The sequence below is a fragment of the Nomia melanderi genome, chromosome 12 (genome assembly GCF_051020985.1).
Source record: "Nomia melanderi isolate GNS246 chromosome 12, iyNomMela1, whole genome shotgun sequence".
In the NCBI taxonomy this organism is placed as follows: domain Eukaryota; kingdom Metazoa; phylum Arthropoda; class Insecta; order Hymenoptera; family Halictidae; genus Nomia; species Nomia melanderi.
Genome location: NC_135010.1, coordinates 8,056,650 through 8,073,143, shown reverse-complemented (window position 1 = coordinate 8,073,143; position 16,494 = coordinate 8,056,650). Strand labels below are relative to the sequence as shown.

At 48.5% G+C, this 16,494-nt stretch overlaps 1 protein-coding gene and 1 long non-coding RNA gene across 2 annotated transcripts in view; both read left to right on the top strand.

Annotated features, from left to right (window-relative positions):
* Nucleotides 1-2,738: 2,738 nt before the first annotated feature.
* On the top strand, nt 2,739-9,205 carry LOC143175119 (uncharacterized). The gene is made up of 2 exons (XR_012999775.1): nt 2,739-2,929; nt 9,174-9,205. It is a non-coding gene; the product is annotated as an uncharacterized LOC143175119 (long non-coding RNA).
* Nucleotides 9,206-10,175: 970 nt separating this feature from the next.
* The window catches only part of LOC116426268 (uncharacterized), a 194,186-nt gene continuing 187,867 nt past the window's right edge, over nt 10,176-16,494 (top strand). Inside the window, exons 1-2 of the mRNA XM_076372797.1 lie at nt 10,176-10,358; nt 10,418-11,756. Of these exons, the coding sequence (XP_076228912.1) occupies nt 10,176-10,358; nt 10,418-11,756 (1,522 nt within the window). The remainder of the gene's footprint in view (nt 10,359-10,417; nt 11,757-16,494) is intronic.

Sequence of the window (16,494 nt, the reverse complement as noted above, 5' to 3'; positions counted from 1 at the left end):
AATAGCATAGTTCTCGAGTGACCGTCCCGATTCCACGAACTCGGTGTCCGGTTCCAAGTATGTCCGTGGAATACCGGTGCCCGTAGCGGCGCGCGTAAAAGTGCGATTTTTGCATTTTTCTTCCCTTTCCCCTTTCCCTTGCCTCTCTCTTTCTCGCTCTTTCCGCCCCTCCACCCCTCCTCCTGTTTGTCTGGTCTCGCGGGACGTATCTATATACACCTATCAGCCTACACGTTTCGCCTTTCGCCGACGACGTTCGTTCTCGGATCGGCGTGCGCTGCTCCCGGTCGATGACAAGCGGCCGTGTCTGCTCCGTCGTCGATCCTTCTCGTTACGCGAGCGTTCCGTTAACGATACGGGCGTTCAGCCGAGATCGAAGACCCCTTATCTCCGACTGGCGGGGCTTACCGTGCCCCGACTAGCTGCGTCGGTAACGGCACTGAACCCGTTCCGTGCGTCTGCCACGCTGATGAACGCGATCGCGGGTCGCCTATGATCGCATAGCACGGCGAACACGCTTACGATCACTTTAATTCCTCTGATACGAGTTACGGCACGACTTTGACTTCTGTGATATGAATTGGGATCTGATGATTACGAGGAAATGCGTTAACTGTTGTCAGCGATGCGTGAGCCTGTCTTGACCTGAGGTGTTAAGAGTCAAATCTGACTTGTCGGACTTTGGCCACTAACGTTGGATTTAATGAAGAATCCCAAGTTGGCACGATTTTGATGAAACTTTCCTTATCATCGAGATTATTGAACAACTTCGGAATGTGAAATATTCACCCCCTACGAAAGACCCCCGAAACTGCAATCGAAACTCAGTAGCAACCAGGTCTACCTTTGAAAAACCTTCGTCGTCTAATCGACAATACCGCATTTACTGCCTAGCCTCCACGAACACCGAGCTGCCCGACCCGTCAGACATGTTAAGCGTATCGACTCCGGAGAAGCTCTCGCAAACCGACTGATTAAATCTTAACGACATTCAAGTATTGATGGTATAAATGGAAGGATCGGGTATCGATAGAGCGTGGAGGAGCCGAAGGTTCCAGGTCAGTACCAGGTAACCCGGTTGGGATCGATACACGGCGGTACGATCTCCCGAAGCCTTTTATAAAATTTCAAGCATCCCGTCGAGCTTTCCGCGATAGAAAAACCAGGGAGGCGTCATAAAATCGTTATGTGGCGAATTATTGAGACCGGTCGACTGACTTCGTCGAACGGGCACACCGACGTTCCCGTTTCTAAATAAGGAACCGACACCGGGCTCCGTGACGTCGATACCCGTTACTCCTCCATAGGGGTTGGGGGATCGTCGGGTAATGTTGGGATTCTATTCTAAAGGCGCGCGCGCGCTCGTTCCCGTGAATGCACGTTGTCATCGTTGCGCTCCACGATTAACCCCTCGAATGAATTATTATTGTTGACCCGGCGCGCGCGCGTCAGCTCGCCCACGCTCCGTTTCTCGCCGAGCTCTCTCTCCCGTTACCTCCCCTCCCCCGCCCTTTTTTCATTCGCTTATCGGAATCAGCGGCGAAGCGACGTGACCCAGAAGCAGACTCGATACGAGCCGCGTCTACGTGCCAAACAGCCGTATCGAAATTCGGTTGCACGGCCGCGGCATGTGTACTACTACGTCCGCTGCGCGCGCCCGAGACCGTAAGGGTGACTCAACGGAACGTGCCGCGCAGCGATGTGCCAAATATGCATAGGTCCGGCCGTATCGGAGAACCCCGGATTCTCCGATGCCAGCGACCGTCTCTCTCCGGGACGTCTGCGGGTGCGTGCCGCGTGGTCAGTGCATCGACACCGACCCCGCAATTCCGGGGTGCGCGTGATCTTGGATTTGCGGCTGACACTTCGAGCGCTGAAGAGTTAGAGAAAAATGTGTGGTATGTTTTAAAGAAGGGATGATTGGACTTCTAATACTAGGATGGAAGGTATTTTTGGGTTAGGGGATGATTAATCTACTGGTGAAATGAAGGTTGAACGTCGTCGAATTTTCTGGACAATTGATGTTAAATCGTCGGTTTGATGTAGGTGCTAAATCGAGATTGATTCGAATGGGCGATTAACCCTCAAGATTGGGAATCGGTAGGATTCACGTTGGCAGTTGTGGAGGGGTCAAAACCTCTCGGTTCTATAACATTTAGAATGATATAAAGACATTTATTGTCTGGAAGCTGCTATTCATCAAAACGGAATTTAACCCTTTGCGGTCCTATGTCGAGTGTGACTCGACATCGCTTTGTGTTAATGTTTAAAAAATTTTACAATTTTATTTCATATATCTACTAATTCATAAGTACGTTACGTTCGTAAGGTCATAAATGTTTTCCAAAGTAAACGCTACCAAGCGGATAAGCGACTGGTGAAATCTGTGCGGACCGGCTGGTACGCACTTGCGAATCCAGCGCGGACCTGCTGGAACGAAACGGTGAAAAGCTCTCGGTGCGCAAAGGGTTAAACTGCTCCAGCATCCCACGAGTATCCAAAGTTCTACGTAGCAACTGGGAATCGAACCCTAAATCAAAGTAATCCACGGCACAAAACAGAGTCCGCGATCTGCCTAAAAACTACAATTAACCAGGTACGAACCCGGTGAACCCGGTTTCCGCGACGTCACTCGTCGGGCATGACTGGAACAGTCGAGTGCGGCGACGACAGCATCAGCGGCGCGTAGGACAGCGGCGGCGACGGCGGTGGCAGTGGTAACGTTGTCGGTGGTGGTGACGGTGCCGATGGCGGCCTAGATGAAGAGACGCGACGGCGGTTGCGGCAGCGTGGTAGCGAGAGAAGAAGAAGAAGTAGCAGGAGAAGAAGAAGAAGAAGAAGGAGAGGAAGGAGAAGAAGGAAGAGACGAAGACGAAGAACAAGGCGGAAAGAGAAACACAGAGGGAGGGTGTTGTACGCGGAAGAAGGGGTTAGAGAGTCGCGCGATAGAGTTGAATAGCGCGGGAGCGAGCGAGAAGGGGGCGAGAGAAGCGCGGAGTAGTCTCTGACGGTAGTAGTACAGACGGTTGGAAGGAGCGGCCGCGTGAGACGTGGCTCGGCGTGGCTTGGCGTGGCGTGGCACGGCTTGGTTCGGAAGAGGCGGAGAGCGCCGCCGGTAGAACTCGAGGGACGGAAAGGGGCGAAAAGCGACGAGTGCCGCCGAGACGGGACGAGGCGCGACGAGGCGCGACGATGAAGGCCGACGGGGGTCGCGCACCGCGGCGCTGAACGCAGTGCCATCCGATAGGCAGCACCGCTTGCTCCACGGATCTTCGGCTCGCTCGCTTCGTGAGCACTCCGCTGTCCGGTCGTCCGTTCGCTTGTACGATTCACGCTCGATCCGTTTCACTTCTTCTTCGGCCGCGTGGTGGCCCCTCCCGCCGTGTCTGGTTGGCGTGGCCTGGCTACTGCTGCTGCATCTCCGGTGGCGCGCGCGGTGTTCCATGCCGGGAAAGGAAATTCCTGGACCGGACGCGACGGTACACGGCACCCACCCGCCGGAAAAGACGAAGACGACGACGACCACGACGACAAGGACGACGGACGGACGGATCGACGACGGCGTGGCGGCCGCGGTCGAATAGAGAAACCGAAGACGGCCGCGTGTAGTTACACCTCTCCGTCGTCGTCGCTCTTTCTCTCTCTCTCTCCTTCTCTCTCTCTCTTTCTCTTCTCGCGTGTGTCGTCCGGTCGGTCGGTCGGTCGGTCGATCGGTCGGTCGGTCGGTCGGTCGGTCGGTCGGTCGGTTGGTCGGTCGGTCGGTCGGTCGGTCGGTCGGTCGGTCGGTCGGTCGTTGGTCGTTGCCGCGCGTTAGTTTTACGTGTACTGCGTATATACCGCTGCTCGGTGCTCCGTGAAACACAGAGAGGTGCCCCCTCCCTTCATCCCGTTCGGCGAACGCGTGGTGGTCAACACGGTGCGTGTGCTTCACTCCTTTTCTTTCTGTTTCTTTCTGTTCTGTTCTGTTCTGTTCTGTTCTGTTCTGTTATTTTCTTTTCTGTTCTGTTGTTTCGCTCGTTGGTTCTTCTCGCACGCTTCTTCGCTGGCTGCTCTCTGTCTCTCTCTTCTGTTTTCCTACACTCTTTGTCTCTCTTCGGTTTTGCATTGTGCTCACCTCTTTCAATCTTCCGCCTCCCTGCCCCCTTTCCTTCTTATTCATTCGGTCGGCTCTCTCGATACGTCTCTCACGGTTTCGTTCCCCTCTTCTCCCTCGCACTCCGATTTTCCTCCGATTTTTCTTCGTTGACAACGAATCCCGCCTGTTCTCGCCGGCCGCCGCGGTCCACGATCGGCGAACGCCAGGGGGGTTCCCCGATCGGGGACCGCTCGACGGACGAGCGCGGCGTGACGATCTCTCGCGAGTGGTGCGCCGCGCGAGGGGGGAGGATCCGCGAGTTTCCACCGTGCACGCAAAAGGTACCCATTCTCGGAACGCAACAGAGACCCAGCATGGCCGCCTAGCACGAGACGAGTCAGAGTTCCTCGCCGGTGTCCACACTACACGCCGGCACCAGCTATCCGTCTCTTTTTCTCTCCCTTCATCCCCTTCGCGCTCCGTTTCTGTCCGCCTTCTCCCGCCCGTGTATTCAAGCTGTATACACTTTGTCTCTCTCTCTCTCTCTCTTCTCTTCTCTCTATATTCCTCTCACTCTCTTTCTCTCGTCTGCCGTCTCTCTCGTTCTCTCTAAAAACCGCCTCTCGCTCCCTATCCATCTGTCCCCCTCGGTCCCGCATATATACGCATATAGATGCATCGCAATCTGTCTTCGTTTTTGTACAATGCTGTTGCTCTCGGTGCCGTCGCTTCTCTCGCTTTCTGTTCCACGCTTTTCCCTCACGTTTCGTTCCTACGTCCGTCTTGTTCGCTTCTTGCCCCGGTCTTTGTCTCGCGCGCGCTCACGTTCTATCGCTTGTCTTCCTCTGTCTCTCTTTCTCCCTCTCTTTCTCTTTCCGTCCCTTCTCCTGTTCGCTCTCTCTCTCTCTCTCTCTCTCTCTCTTTCTCTTTCCCTCTGTCGTACCGTCCTCGTCCCGAACCCGGTCGCAACCATGTTTCTCTCTCTCGTTCTTGTCCCCCGATCGCGCCTTTCATTCGAAAATAGAACGTCAGCACGCGTGCCGCGCACATTTTTCCTCATGAAAACAGCGAATTCCCACTCGCTGACATGCGCGCGCGACACCGGCCAACCTGGCCGCGCTCTCCTCTCGCGTATTCTAACCTCGCTTGCCGCGAAATATTGCGACCCGGGCCCCTACACTGCCTTGATACCTCGTCCCCGCCGCTAAATCGCCGATTGACACACCTTAAGCCCCCTACACACGTTGGAACATGTTGCGAGGCATGCGTCGAGTCCTGGGTTTCATGAAACTCGCGTCGTCTTGCATCCTTACTACCGATTCTTGCCAGTCTGTCTAGTTGATTCTGATACTAAACCACTTTGCAACGTGTATAGTGAAACCTGGTAGTCGACACATACATCGGAACGTGTTTCAATGTACGCAGGGGCCTTTACACTTGGTCCAACCTAGCCCATCCAGAACAGCGAAACTTTGAACTCGTCCTGGAAGATTGGTTTTCTATGATTTGTCGTTTTTGAATGAGATACACACGTGTACCGAGCAGAACTGCTTCTATTAACGATTCCGTTGGTTGATTATCCCCGCACGAGCATGCTTCCACGATCCACGGATTCGAGTTTGCCGCCCAACGGGCCGATCGCGGGGACCACCGACACCGTCGCCGCGTCCGTTTCGAGGAACGCGGCGTGTTGCGTCCTTAAATGGCGCTTCGGTGGCCACCGCGAGCTTATACAGAGGCGTTTCTGCTGTAGGGATCGTTGGAGTCGTTGCGACGATTCGGATGAACATGTTTGTCCCTGCAGTGGCTCGCGATTGTTTCTAGTTGAACAGATTATACGGATTGTATTCCTTGTTATTCTGGTCCCTACCTGGGAATTATTTGTTGCATCGACTCTTTTCCACTTGTCGTTTTGTCTTTGATCAATGTCGGTTATTTGTACATCGTTTTCCTCGAGTATGGAGTGGAGAGCCTGTTTGGCTGGAAATTTTTGCACGCCACTGTGTATGTGAAATGTTTATCGTTGATATCTACTGACCAAGATTAAATGTGATCTTCTAGAATGATAAAATATATCGAATAAAGTACTACTTTCTGGAATATCAGTAGTGAGCACGAGTGGTCACTGGATTTTAACGGCCAGGTTTTAATGGCCGTGCTGTACTGTACGCACGTTACTGTATAAAAGTTCGAGATCACTCCTAATATTCCAGGTTTATGAAAGAAAATAAAATAAAAGATTGTATAGTTCATTTTACTTCCTCTCTTCAGTAGGTTTATTTAGATGGTTTTTTTTTTATTACACTGCCTGGTTTGTCCTTTATTTCAGCAAGCTGGAGTTGCATTGTAGTTTAATTGCATTGCAAAGTCCGTAATAGTACGTCTCCTCCATTAGCTTTGATACAATGTTCATTAAGAAATGAGTTTTGATAAAAGGAGCATGATAAAGTAATTTAACCCTCGTGCACTTTTAACCCTTCTTTACTGTCCGATTCGATTACATATAAAAAGGCCTCAATGATATTTCTGATGTGGTACCGTTTCCTTTCTAATTTACTAATATCGTTGAGACAATATAATTTTGTTTATATCAAGTATCGATGAACGTAAGGATTAATTAAGTGTGACTTATTTACTACTCTAAAAAAAATATATGAAAATACTCCTCGATCAACTCAATATCTTTCGTTTTCAATTTTCTACACATAAAAATTTCAATACCTGTATATATGTTCTTTGTGCAATTTTAGACCCTTTAATCAATTACAAATTTTACACAGTTACTCTGAAGTATTCTATCAAAAGCATAAACCATCCTATAGCACGACCCCCTAACTTCCGCTCCTTCTCATTGCACATTTTACAATTGATCGATGCAATGCCTGACGATGCAACAGCAATCTCCCTCAGTATCACTTCAACATTCAAACTAAATCTCCCCGATCAGCATGCACAATAATTAATCCAAACCTAATATTTCAATCACATAAAACTCGCCTCATAAAATCAAACGAAACTCCCGGTGAACCTTTAAAACGGAACTCAGCAAATAAATACAAACAAAAATCTATCAAACGCTCCTTCCCCGCGTGATCTACAATAAAAACTATAATTTTCCAAAATTCGATCGAAAATTCTTCGTTTTCTCTCGTTCATCTAACTTTCAATTCCTATATTGCTCGATTAATCAGTTTTTCAATTTTCGTCTTTCCTTCCGTTTCTATTTCCACCAAGAGTAATTTCTTATCGAACTCGTTTACTTTATATCCAGTCATTTGACGGTAGAAATAAGTACGTACAAAGTGCCGGCACTGTTAAATGTCAAGAACAACACAGTTTTAAAGAGTCCCAAAAGAAACCGCGAGGCAACGGATTCAAACAAAAATCCTTCCATTGATCTCGCGATATCACGCGCGCAATAAACAGCTCGTGTGTGCCGATAAGAAAGCGAGGAAAAAGGTCGAAAACGTCGTAACCCGTCACGCGTTTTACCCGTCAGACGACTTTGTTGCGGTCAGACGGAGTCAGACGTTCGACGATATTCTGGCGGGAGGGACTCGTAAAAATAGTGTCCTCGCCGTTTCCTCCCTTCGACTCGGCCGACTATAATTAGCGGGGATTCGCGTATTCTGCGTAAACAAATATTCGGCCCGTTCGAGCGGTGTGCGGCGCGCGGCCACTTTACCGTTGTCCGTGATTTCCTGTTCGATAGTGGCGCACACGCTGAATAAACACCGCAAAACACGGCCTATCCGGCCGGTCACGGGTGTCGCGGCCGTTGCCGGGCACCGTCTATCGATGGTACACGGGTTTTGCATTAGGAGTTACCCGCGGACAGTAGAAACAGGACTGGTTCGTGGCACGTCTTCCTCCCTCCACCCCGTCCTTCTAACGTTTCGTCGTACTTACTCTACTCTCTAGTAGAATATGCCTATAGCGGGGCGGTAGAGGGGCGGGCAGAAACTATTCATACCCGACCGGAGGAACGTTCATAAAAATAGGATTTTCGCGATTCCCAACGCCGCGACGACGCGCTTAATGGTGGCCACCGTGCCCGCCGCGAATAAATCTCGCACAAATTCGCCGCGGCGCTCGACGGGGTTGACGAACGGTTTTATGGAAATATCGGTGGGGCTGATTGGTAATCGAGTTGATGTCTCGGTTTGTTTCGTTGATAGGTTGTCAGGAAAGTTCAGTTCCGTAGCACGACGCGTCGTATTAGTGAATATAAATAAATTCTTGATAAACCTCTGCTAAGTTTTTTTAGTTGATTTCGATTAAATCTCACTGACTTACAAGTGTATCTTTCAAGGAAATATTTTTGAAAGAAGTTTTCTTCGGGATAGAGAAGAATCGATACTGCGCGAAGAAGATTCTATCAAACGTTCGACATTGTTAAATCTACTTTCCATTCTCGAGAACAATAAACCGTGTAATATCGTTTCATAAATCGATTTGCACGATCTTTATCATTGCGAGGGGCACGTTAACTGCTCGGGTCGTAACAGTGTATCGTTTCGCTGGGCGCAACGAATGGTTCCACCTGGAGTGGGTATCGTCTCGATCGAGGCGGGTATCGTCCGCGATAGGGATCGTTATCGTTGTTTTTCATTTAATCAGCCGCATCGATGGATATCGATCACGCCGTTTATCTCAAGTATCGCCGTCTGTGCAGTCGGAATAATTATTTCCTCGGCGTGCGTGCGGGCAGGCGGGCGGGCGTGCGTGCGCGCGCGTTCCGTTCTGCCGAGGGTTATGCGCGTCGGGATAAAAGGGTTACAGGGAACGGGAACCGTAGGTCGCCGATCCTCGACATAAATAATAAATCCGACGCAACGCCGGGGGCCACGCAGCCGAGTTACCGAGGGCCACTCGAAAATCTCGAGTGAGAGAGCGTTCCGCGGGGCAACATTTTCAGTTTTTCAACCTCGCTCCCCGCGTCGGACATTAGTTCGTTATATCGGTATTGTCATGCACGCGGCCGAGGAACGACGGGCACAATGCCGCGGAAAGCGGCCGGCAGAGGGTAGGAACGTTTGAACGAAACGAATCACTCGAAATCCGTTCGCCAACTATTTCCTGGGGGCTTATATTTTAGGAAGTTGTAGGAAGCATGAGAACATGGACCAGAATAAGACAGCGCATGACTCGCAACACTGTTCCTCTTACTCCGCCAGCCTTTCCCCTCGTTTACGACCACGATTTCGCGTGGCTCGAGACTCTTTTCGATGAGTTTTTCAACGATTTTTACGCCGTTTTCGGTGATAAATGGTTTCTTCAATGTTCGGGAGGTTCGTGGAGTTCATGGGGAAATTTGGAGTTATGTGAATTGACGAGTTTTATTTGTGTGAAATTTATTTATAGGCTTCTGTGGCTTGTGAAATATTTCAAGTGAATCTTTGATTGGGCTGAGGTTGAACTGTACAGTGAGTTTTCGTTCGAATTCGTTGGGAATGTTATAAACTGGAATTGAAAACGAATATTCCAATTCTATCGCTGCACTAAAATCATCTGCATTAACTACAACTCGGAGATGCTAAAAATATCACCGATATATTGACATAAAAATTAATTTGTAATTCTGGATCGAATAATTACCAGAAAGCAGCAAATGTTTATATTTATATTTGCCTGAATATTTGCGACGATTGATATCATTGACTCCATCCACCAATACAAAATATTTCACCACCAACTACCTGACAGATACGAAACATATTTATCCAAGCATCCAAATTCCCGTTGATTCAAGCCCGCATGAAACATTTCAAAACTCGCGTAACCCTCGCGATTCTGCTCAGCCGTCAAACACTTTCAAACCAACCTAACGCAGCCATCGTTCTGTTTCAGACCGCTCATAGTCTCTCCCCGAGGAAGCCCAGGTGAACAGGATCTCAGACGCGGCGGTGACCGTCGTGCATAGGATGCGAGGTCGGGCGTTGGCGACGCGGTTCACCGGGTTGGGCCGGTCGTCGGTGATCCCAGTCCGGGACCGTCATCGTCGCCCGCGATGATGTCGGAACGGAGTCGCGTAGCAGCGGTGTCGACGGTCGATCACGCGAGCGTTCGCGTTAGTTACGTTGCGTGCGCGACGGGATAAATGCGAGACCGAAACCCGGTTGTCGGCGGGCCGGTTGTCGCGACGACGAAGAGGAAGAAGAAAAAGGCACGCCCTGTGTACCTGGGGTACGAGGATCGCGACCGACGGCAGTACCAGCCGATCTGTCTGTGGATGAGAGCCGCCGCGTCCACGGCAAAGAAGACCGGCGACGGTTGGTTGGATGTAGAACAGGAAGAAGACGACGAAGAGGAGGAGGGGTCGTTGCGCCGGGTCCCGGTTAGACGACACTCGGACCTGGCGGTGCTGGACGAGGAAGAGGACGCGGTGGAGTTGGTGGTTACGGGCCGAATCCCGTGTTACCATCGGCAAGGTCGGCCTACAACCAGCTGGACTGGACGGGCTCGCGGGTTTTCGTGGTAAGGCCGAGGGTTGCGTGTGCCACCACGGGGGCGGGAGTGGGTCTGCCCCTGCTTCTTCTCGTCGTCGGTGTCCTCGGCAATCAAACGTGCACGACGACGGCTGCGCCGGTGGTATCCGATACGTACGTGTCCCTCGACGCTACGCCTCCTCGTCTTCTGCCTCGATCGCCGGATGACGACCGTTCGCCACCACTATACACGGCCAACCGGCGAACGACCGCTGGCCGGTTTCCCGATCACCTACCCGGGCACCCTTCGTGCTTGGATCATCATCCATCGAGCGTAGAACTGGATTATCACGGGGCGCACGAGGCCCGAGACGGTGATTGGTCGCCCCGGGATCCAGCTAGCACCGATAACGCCGGGACGAAGGATCGTTCTTCGCCAGGCGAAGAGGCAAGAACAGGAGGAAGAGGAGGAGGAGGTCTGGCTCACGAGTGGACCGAGTCGAAGCAGCAGGTCGCGGCTAGTCTCCTGGACGATCGGGGATCAACCTTAGACCGTGAGCTGGAGCCGTACTGGCTCCGAGCAGCGTTCTCACGGAGACGTCATCAGGAATCCTTGTCCGGTATCGTCGGAGGTGGCGAACGGGTACGTCAGGCGACTGGCCACGATAGATCCTTTAAGCCCGTGACGAAGGACAGTTCAACCATCCCGGATCTCGAGGATTCTGTCGGCGGGAGGGAGTCGCCGTCTAACGGGCGCGCTTCGCCGACGATTACGACGGCGCCGGTGATCAACGGGAGCACCGTACTCTATCCGGTTGTCCGAACTGCGTCGCAGTTGCTCGAGGACGAAGTGGCACACAGCTCGAACGAGGAAACGAGGGAAAACGAACGGAAAGGGAAAGACGGAGGAATAGGTGTCGCGGGTAAAAACGGGGGTGGGCACGCGGGTAACGGTGGTGGTGAGGTCATAGGTGGTGGTGGTGGTGGTGTCGTCGAGTGGACCACGACAACAGTCGCCGGGCCGATGTCATCGTGGTCGTATCATCCTGAAGACGAGGAGCCGGGAGCTGGAAGCGTAAGGACACGCCCGAGCCCGGAGGAGGTGGCGAGCGAGGACGAAGAGGCCGAGAGCAGCGAGGAACAGGTCAAGGTCACCGTAGCGCAGCCGACCAAGGGCTCGTCTACGTCGACGCAGCCGACTACGACCACCACGCAGCTACCACCACCCAGCCAAGACACCTCTATGGAAGCACGTGAGTAACTGATATCGTTCGCTACAATCCCCTCCCCCGATCATCCCCTTTTTCCAATTACCTTTCTCTCTCTTTTGCCGATTGAGCGCGGCTCCTTCGTGTGCCAGATACGCGCAGCGTCACCTATTTTGCTCCCTTTGCCATGCCTCTCCCCACGGGAGTGTTTACAGGAACCGCGCAGGACCCTTGGTCAGGTTATTTTTAACTATTCGTATACGGGGGACACTCTCGCTCGAGATCTACTCACTACCCCGAATGCTACCTTGGATTGCGTGTCCTCCGTACGCGGCTTCTGATCATGACGCAGAAGTTGCGCGTTGGAATACTACTTTAGCAATCAAGACATTGTACTTTTGTTTCTCTTTTAATTGTTTTTACGAGGGTGTAATTGGTACGAAGGAATGGAGATGGTGGTTTTATATTCGATGATTAATTGGGAATTTAATCGTTGGGCTGTATCTGAAACTATATGAAGATTTATTCTTAATACTTTGTTTTTCTATCGAATTGGCAAACATGTACATATAATATTCTAATAATATTTCAATTACGTTCACCTCTTCGAATGGGGTAGAAATAATATTTGTTTTTATAAAACTTGCAATAGGTAGTGTTCAAGTATATTGAATGATATCTAATTTAACAACAAACGTACCTGAATAACGTTTAAATTTGATTTTCTCGGATCCGATATTTGTAAGAGGAAGTTTGTTCTTTGATTTTTGATTCGTTTTCTGGAGCGGGATCGACACATTTTCACTCCCGTCATTGGTTACATGATACCTCAAAGTATTGTTTTAAGCTCATTGGCACTTACGCTAGTGGAACAACTGTGAGGCATTACATAAACTATTTCAGTTTATGTGTTTGAGTTGGATTAGCGCCTTTGAGGACCTCGCACAGCTGAGGTTTATGGAACAGTATTTTCATTTTATTCTACGGCTCTAAAGCTAGACAGAAGCTGATCACAATGTGACCATTTGTCCCGAGTACCATTTTAAGTAGTTACAGATGTTCAGTACGGACACGCATTTAAAGTCACCGTGAAGGATGAATGTATACTGAATCCGCAGTTTGCTCGGTTTTAATTAAATTAATATAACACTATCGAGGATACTATTAGTGTTAAATAATTCCGTCTACAGTAGCAGTAAGAAGAGTTTATGCGTTGCGTCTACGTTTAATTAACATTTAATTTTCCCCGACACCGTATCTTAACCGCGATCTAAATTATCGTAGAACATACAAAAAAAGTTCTGATTACACTGCAGAATTAAACAATTTATAGCGGATGCAATTACACAAAGTACGGCAAACTAAAAACTTTTATGGAGATTAACGCGGATATTGTATTATTCTTCGCCGAGTAACTCTTCGAACCAAGAACTTCCTAATTAATACCACTTTTTAAAAATTACTCCATAAAGATACGAATTTGCATAAATACATGCCTTTTAATTATAGTCAACATCGTGGCAAGCTGCGCCTTAATTAATTCCCGTTTCCGTAAACTGCCCAATCAAACTACAGATTTTTATAAACATTCACAGTTCAACCTAACAGAAATTAAACTCCAACTCCAAGCAACACACTCCACTACCATCAAACTAATACCAATCTCAACACAAACCACCAAATCCCGATCAATCCTATACAACTACTAAACAATTCTCCAAACATCCCAAACAAAACAAATACCAAACCACCTCTAACCCCTACAAAAAAAAAACCGAAAAACCATTCCAAACCTCCTCAAACCCCTCGCAACCTACAAACAACATAAACACCCTCAACCCACCAATAACCACAGCAAAAATAACGCACCTCAACAAATCACTTTCCACTCACTCAGCTAAATCCCCAAAATCCCCCAACACCACAAAACATTTACAAACATCATTCCAACATCAACATACTCAGAAACCCAAAAATACACTTTTATCCCCTATTTTGCTCAAAGTCTCGTTCGCGGAAGAAGGAAAGCGTATGGCGATCGAGGGGCCGCGGGAGCGAGAGAGGACCGGCGGGGTAGGACGCAGGAATGAAAGGGGAGGGAAGCTCGCCGTGAAACGTGTGCATCTCGTGTGTTTTCGATTACGCTTGCACGGCCGTACGCCGGCTGCGTACGATGTACGGCTCGTGACTTCGCGTATGAATCAGCCGGCTATTCTTTTCGCGCACTGGCCGACCGCCGACTCCGTTCCTCTCCTCTACTCTCGCACTCGCTCTCCGCGTTCGCTCGCTCGCGCGCGCTCCGTCGCACTCCCTGTTCCGCTTTTGCTACGCGCGCGCGAATCAAGCGAGCGAAGACGGCCGAATACGCGCGAGCAGCGATTTCGCGCGTCGTCCCTCTGTCTTCCCCTTTTCCCTGCTCACTCTCTCTCACACTCTCTTTCTCTCGAGCCCTTTTCCCCTCGTACAGTTTCTTGCCCCCTTCGCGATCCACGCACACAGCTCTCTTCAACCTTGATGCGCTCTGATCCGCTTTCACGCTTCGGTCCCGCGGATTTCGGAATTTTGGAAGCGGAAACTTCTTACCTGTGACGACCCCCTGTTGGGTAGCGCGATATATTAGAGATTTCTGTGCGACTTGTCAAAGGTAACTGCGCTCGCTGCGAGCCCATCACGGAGACGCGATTTTGGGATTGTAGGGAATCTTGGCTGGCGCCTTGTCGAATAGGTATTTGTTAATGAAATTAGAATATTGTATTAATTGCAGCGGTAAAGGACACGTATTTGGGAATACGTTCTTTGATAGCGGTTCTTGAAAGCGTTCGCGAAGATTGAGAATGTATTTTTTGGAGAGAATGATGTAGGGATTCTTTATGATCTGATGTTTTTATGTCGTCCGGATTTGAATAATTTGTAATATTGTGTTTTCTTTGGAGTGATTTATATTAGAATTCTTGCTACCGCGTTGTCTATAATTGATGATCGAGGTTTGTGAATTTTCAAAAGAAACTTACAGTTTGAAACTCGATAACTGTTGTGCTTCGAATTATTCGTCAGATGATTCATCATGTTCCATTACTGTAGCGGACAGTGTTTCCACAACAAAATAGCGCATATTGTAATAACAATCGTAAAGTTCAATCCTTCTAAACAACATCAATTCGCAGCTTCCACTCAGGAAACTCTATTCCCTCAACACTTTATCTTTCAACGAAGAAATATTCTTCCCAGGCTTGTCCATCATCTCCGGACAAAACTCGCTAAATCGCTATCATTCTATCAAACATTCACATTCACCCACCTCCACGCGCATAACAAAACGAAAACGAGCGCAAGATGGTCGCAGATAAAGTATTAATATGCCGCGAGCGAACATATTCCGGGGGGGCGGGAAGATATTTTCGTAACGAGAATTGACGAGGCGGAATTCGAGCGGGCGAGGAGGGCATCGGCGAACGAAACGTTGGGAGATATCTCTGTTAATTAACACCTTGCTGGCCGGTGATTTTGCTCGAAAACTTTCGCGTGCGGCCAGCTATTTTCTGGCAAAAAATTATGAAATGAAAGCTTCTTTAAGTTTCTGTGTACAGTTGCACCTCAATTATGCGATTTAATTTGGCAACAGTTAACACTAGGTTTACGGACAATTATTGTACGGTTTGTTTTACTGCTTCTAGGAAAATTCATTCATTCCGATTTTGGAAGTTAGTTGTTTGAAAAAAGATAATTGGGTACACGATGTAATTGCATCGATTAAAATCGACGTAAATATTTATCAAACGATGTGTATAGAATGCAATATGCCTTAAATTGACGCGTTCAGTGAACCTAGTGTTAAGATAAATGGAGAATCAAAAAGAAATTTTTCAAAACGTTTTTGCAAGTTTTGATTATATATGTTTCAAACTATTATGTAAGAATTCGGATTATCGAATTTATGAATGACTAAGATTTTCAGCGAACTAGATCACGGAAAATGGGACTCGGTTAATCGAGGTTTTTCTGTATAGTTGAATTTAATAACGTCGCAATGTGCAATCTGGAAAGTAACGAACACTTTGGACTGCGAAGGTTTAATCGTTTACTGAATTTTCTTAGTGGAGAGTTATTAGCGAACTTCGAATCAAATACTATCTTTATTTCTATTTGTTTATGAAAATTAAATGATTGCCATTCAATTGCTAGTAACAAAAGCTTTTATCTACACAGAGAAACTGTAATATTTAATATTCAATTACAATGCACCAGTACATGAAATATTAAAATAAAATAGTGTCTTTCCTCAATTTACCTGCGAATTTCATTTAAGAAAATGTCGTTTGCATCTCATCAGAAAATGTCGAGTATTCCCAGCGGAAAACCTCTCGAGTGCAAAGGGTTAATATTGCTCTTCGCGAATTCGTCGTAGCCGTATGTAGAGGACTCGACGCTGGACACGTTGAATGCCACGTCACTCAAATTCTGGTGACACCGTCTTTTAGATAAACTTAAACATCCACCTGCTTATTAACATATCGAACGAAACGAATTTGATTGGATACATAAAATTTAAGAAAGACAGTGGAGCAATCGTCACGAAGAATCTCATCTTAAATCTTGAAACGATATTAATTCATTCAGCGAGAAATTCTCTATCTTCTCACAAAAACATGTAATTCTTCTCTGTTCTACTTTTGTTTTTCATTAACATTAAAGCTACCGGACGATTCAAATTGACCCACTTGAGAATTTTTATTTTGCAAGTATTTAAATTATGAAGACGTCTTTGGTAAAGATCGTCAATTAA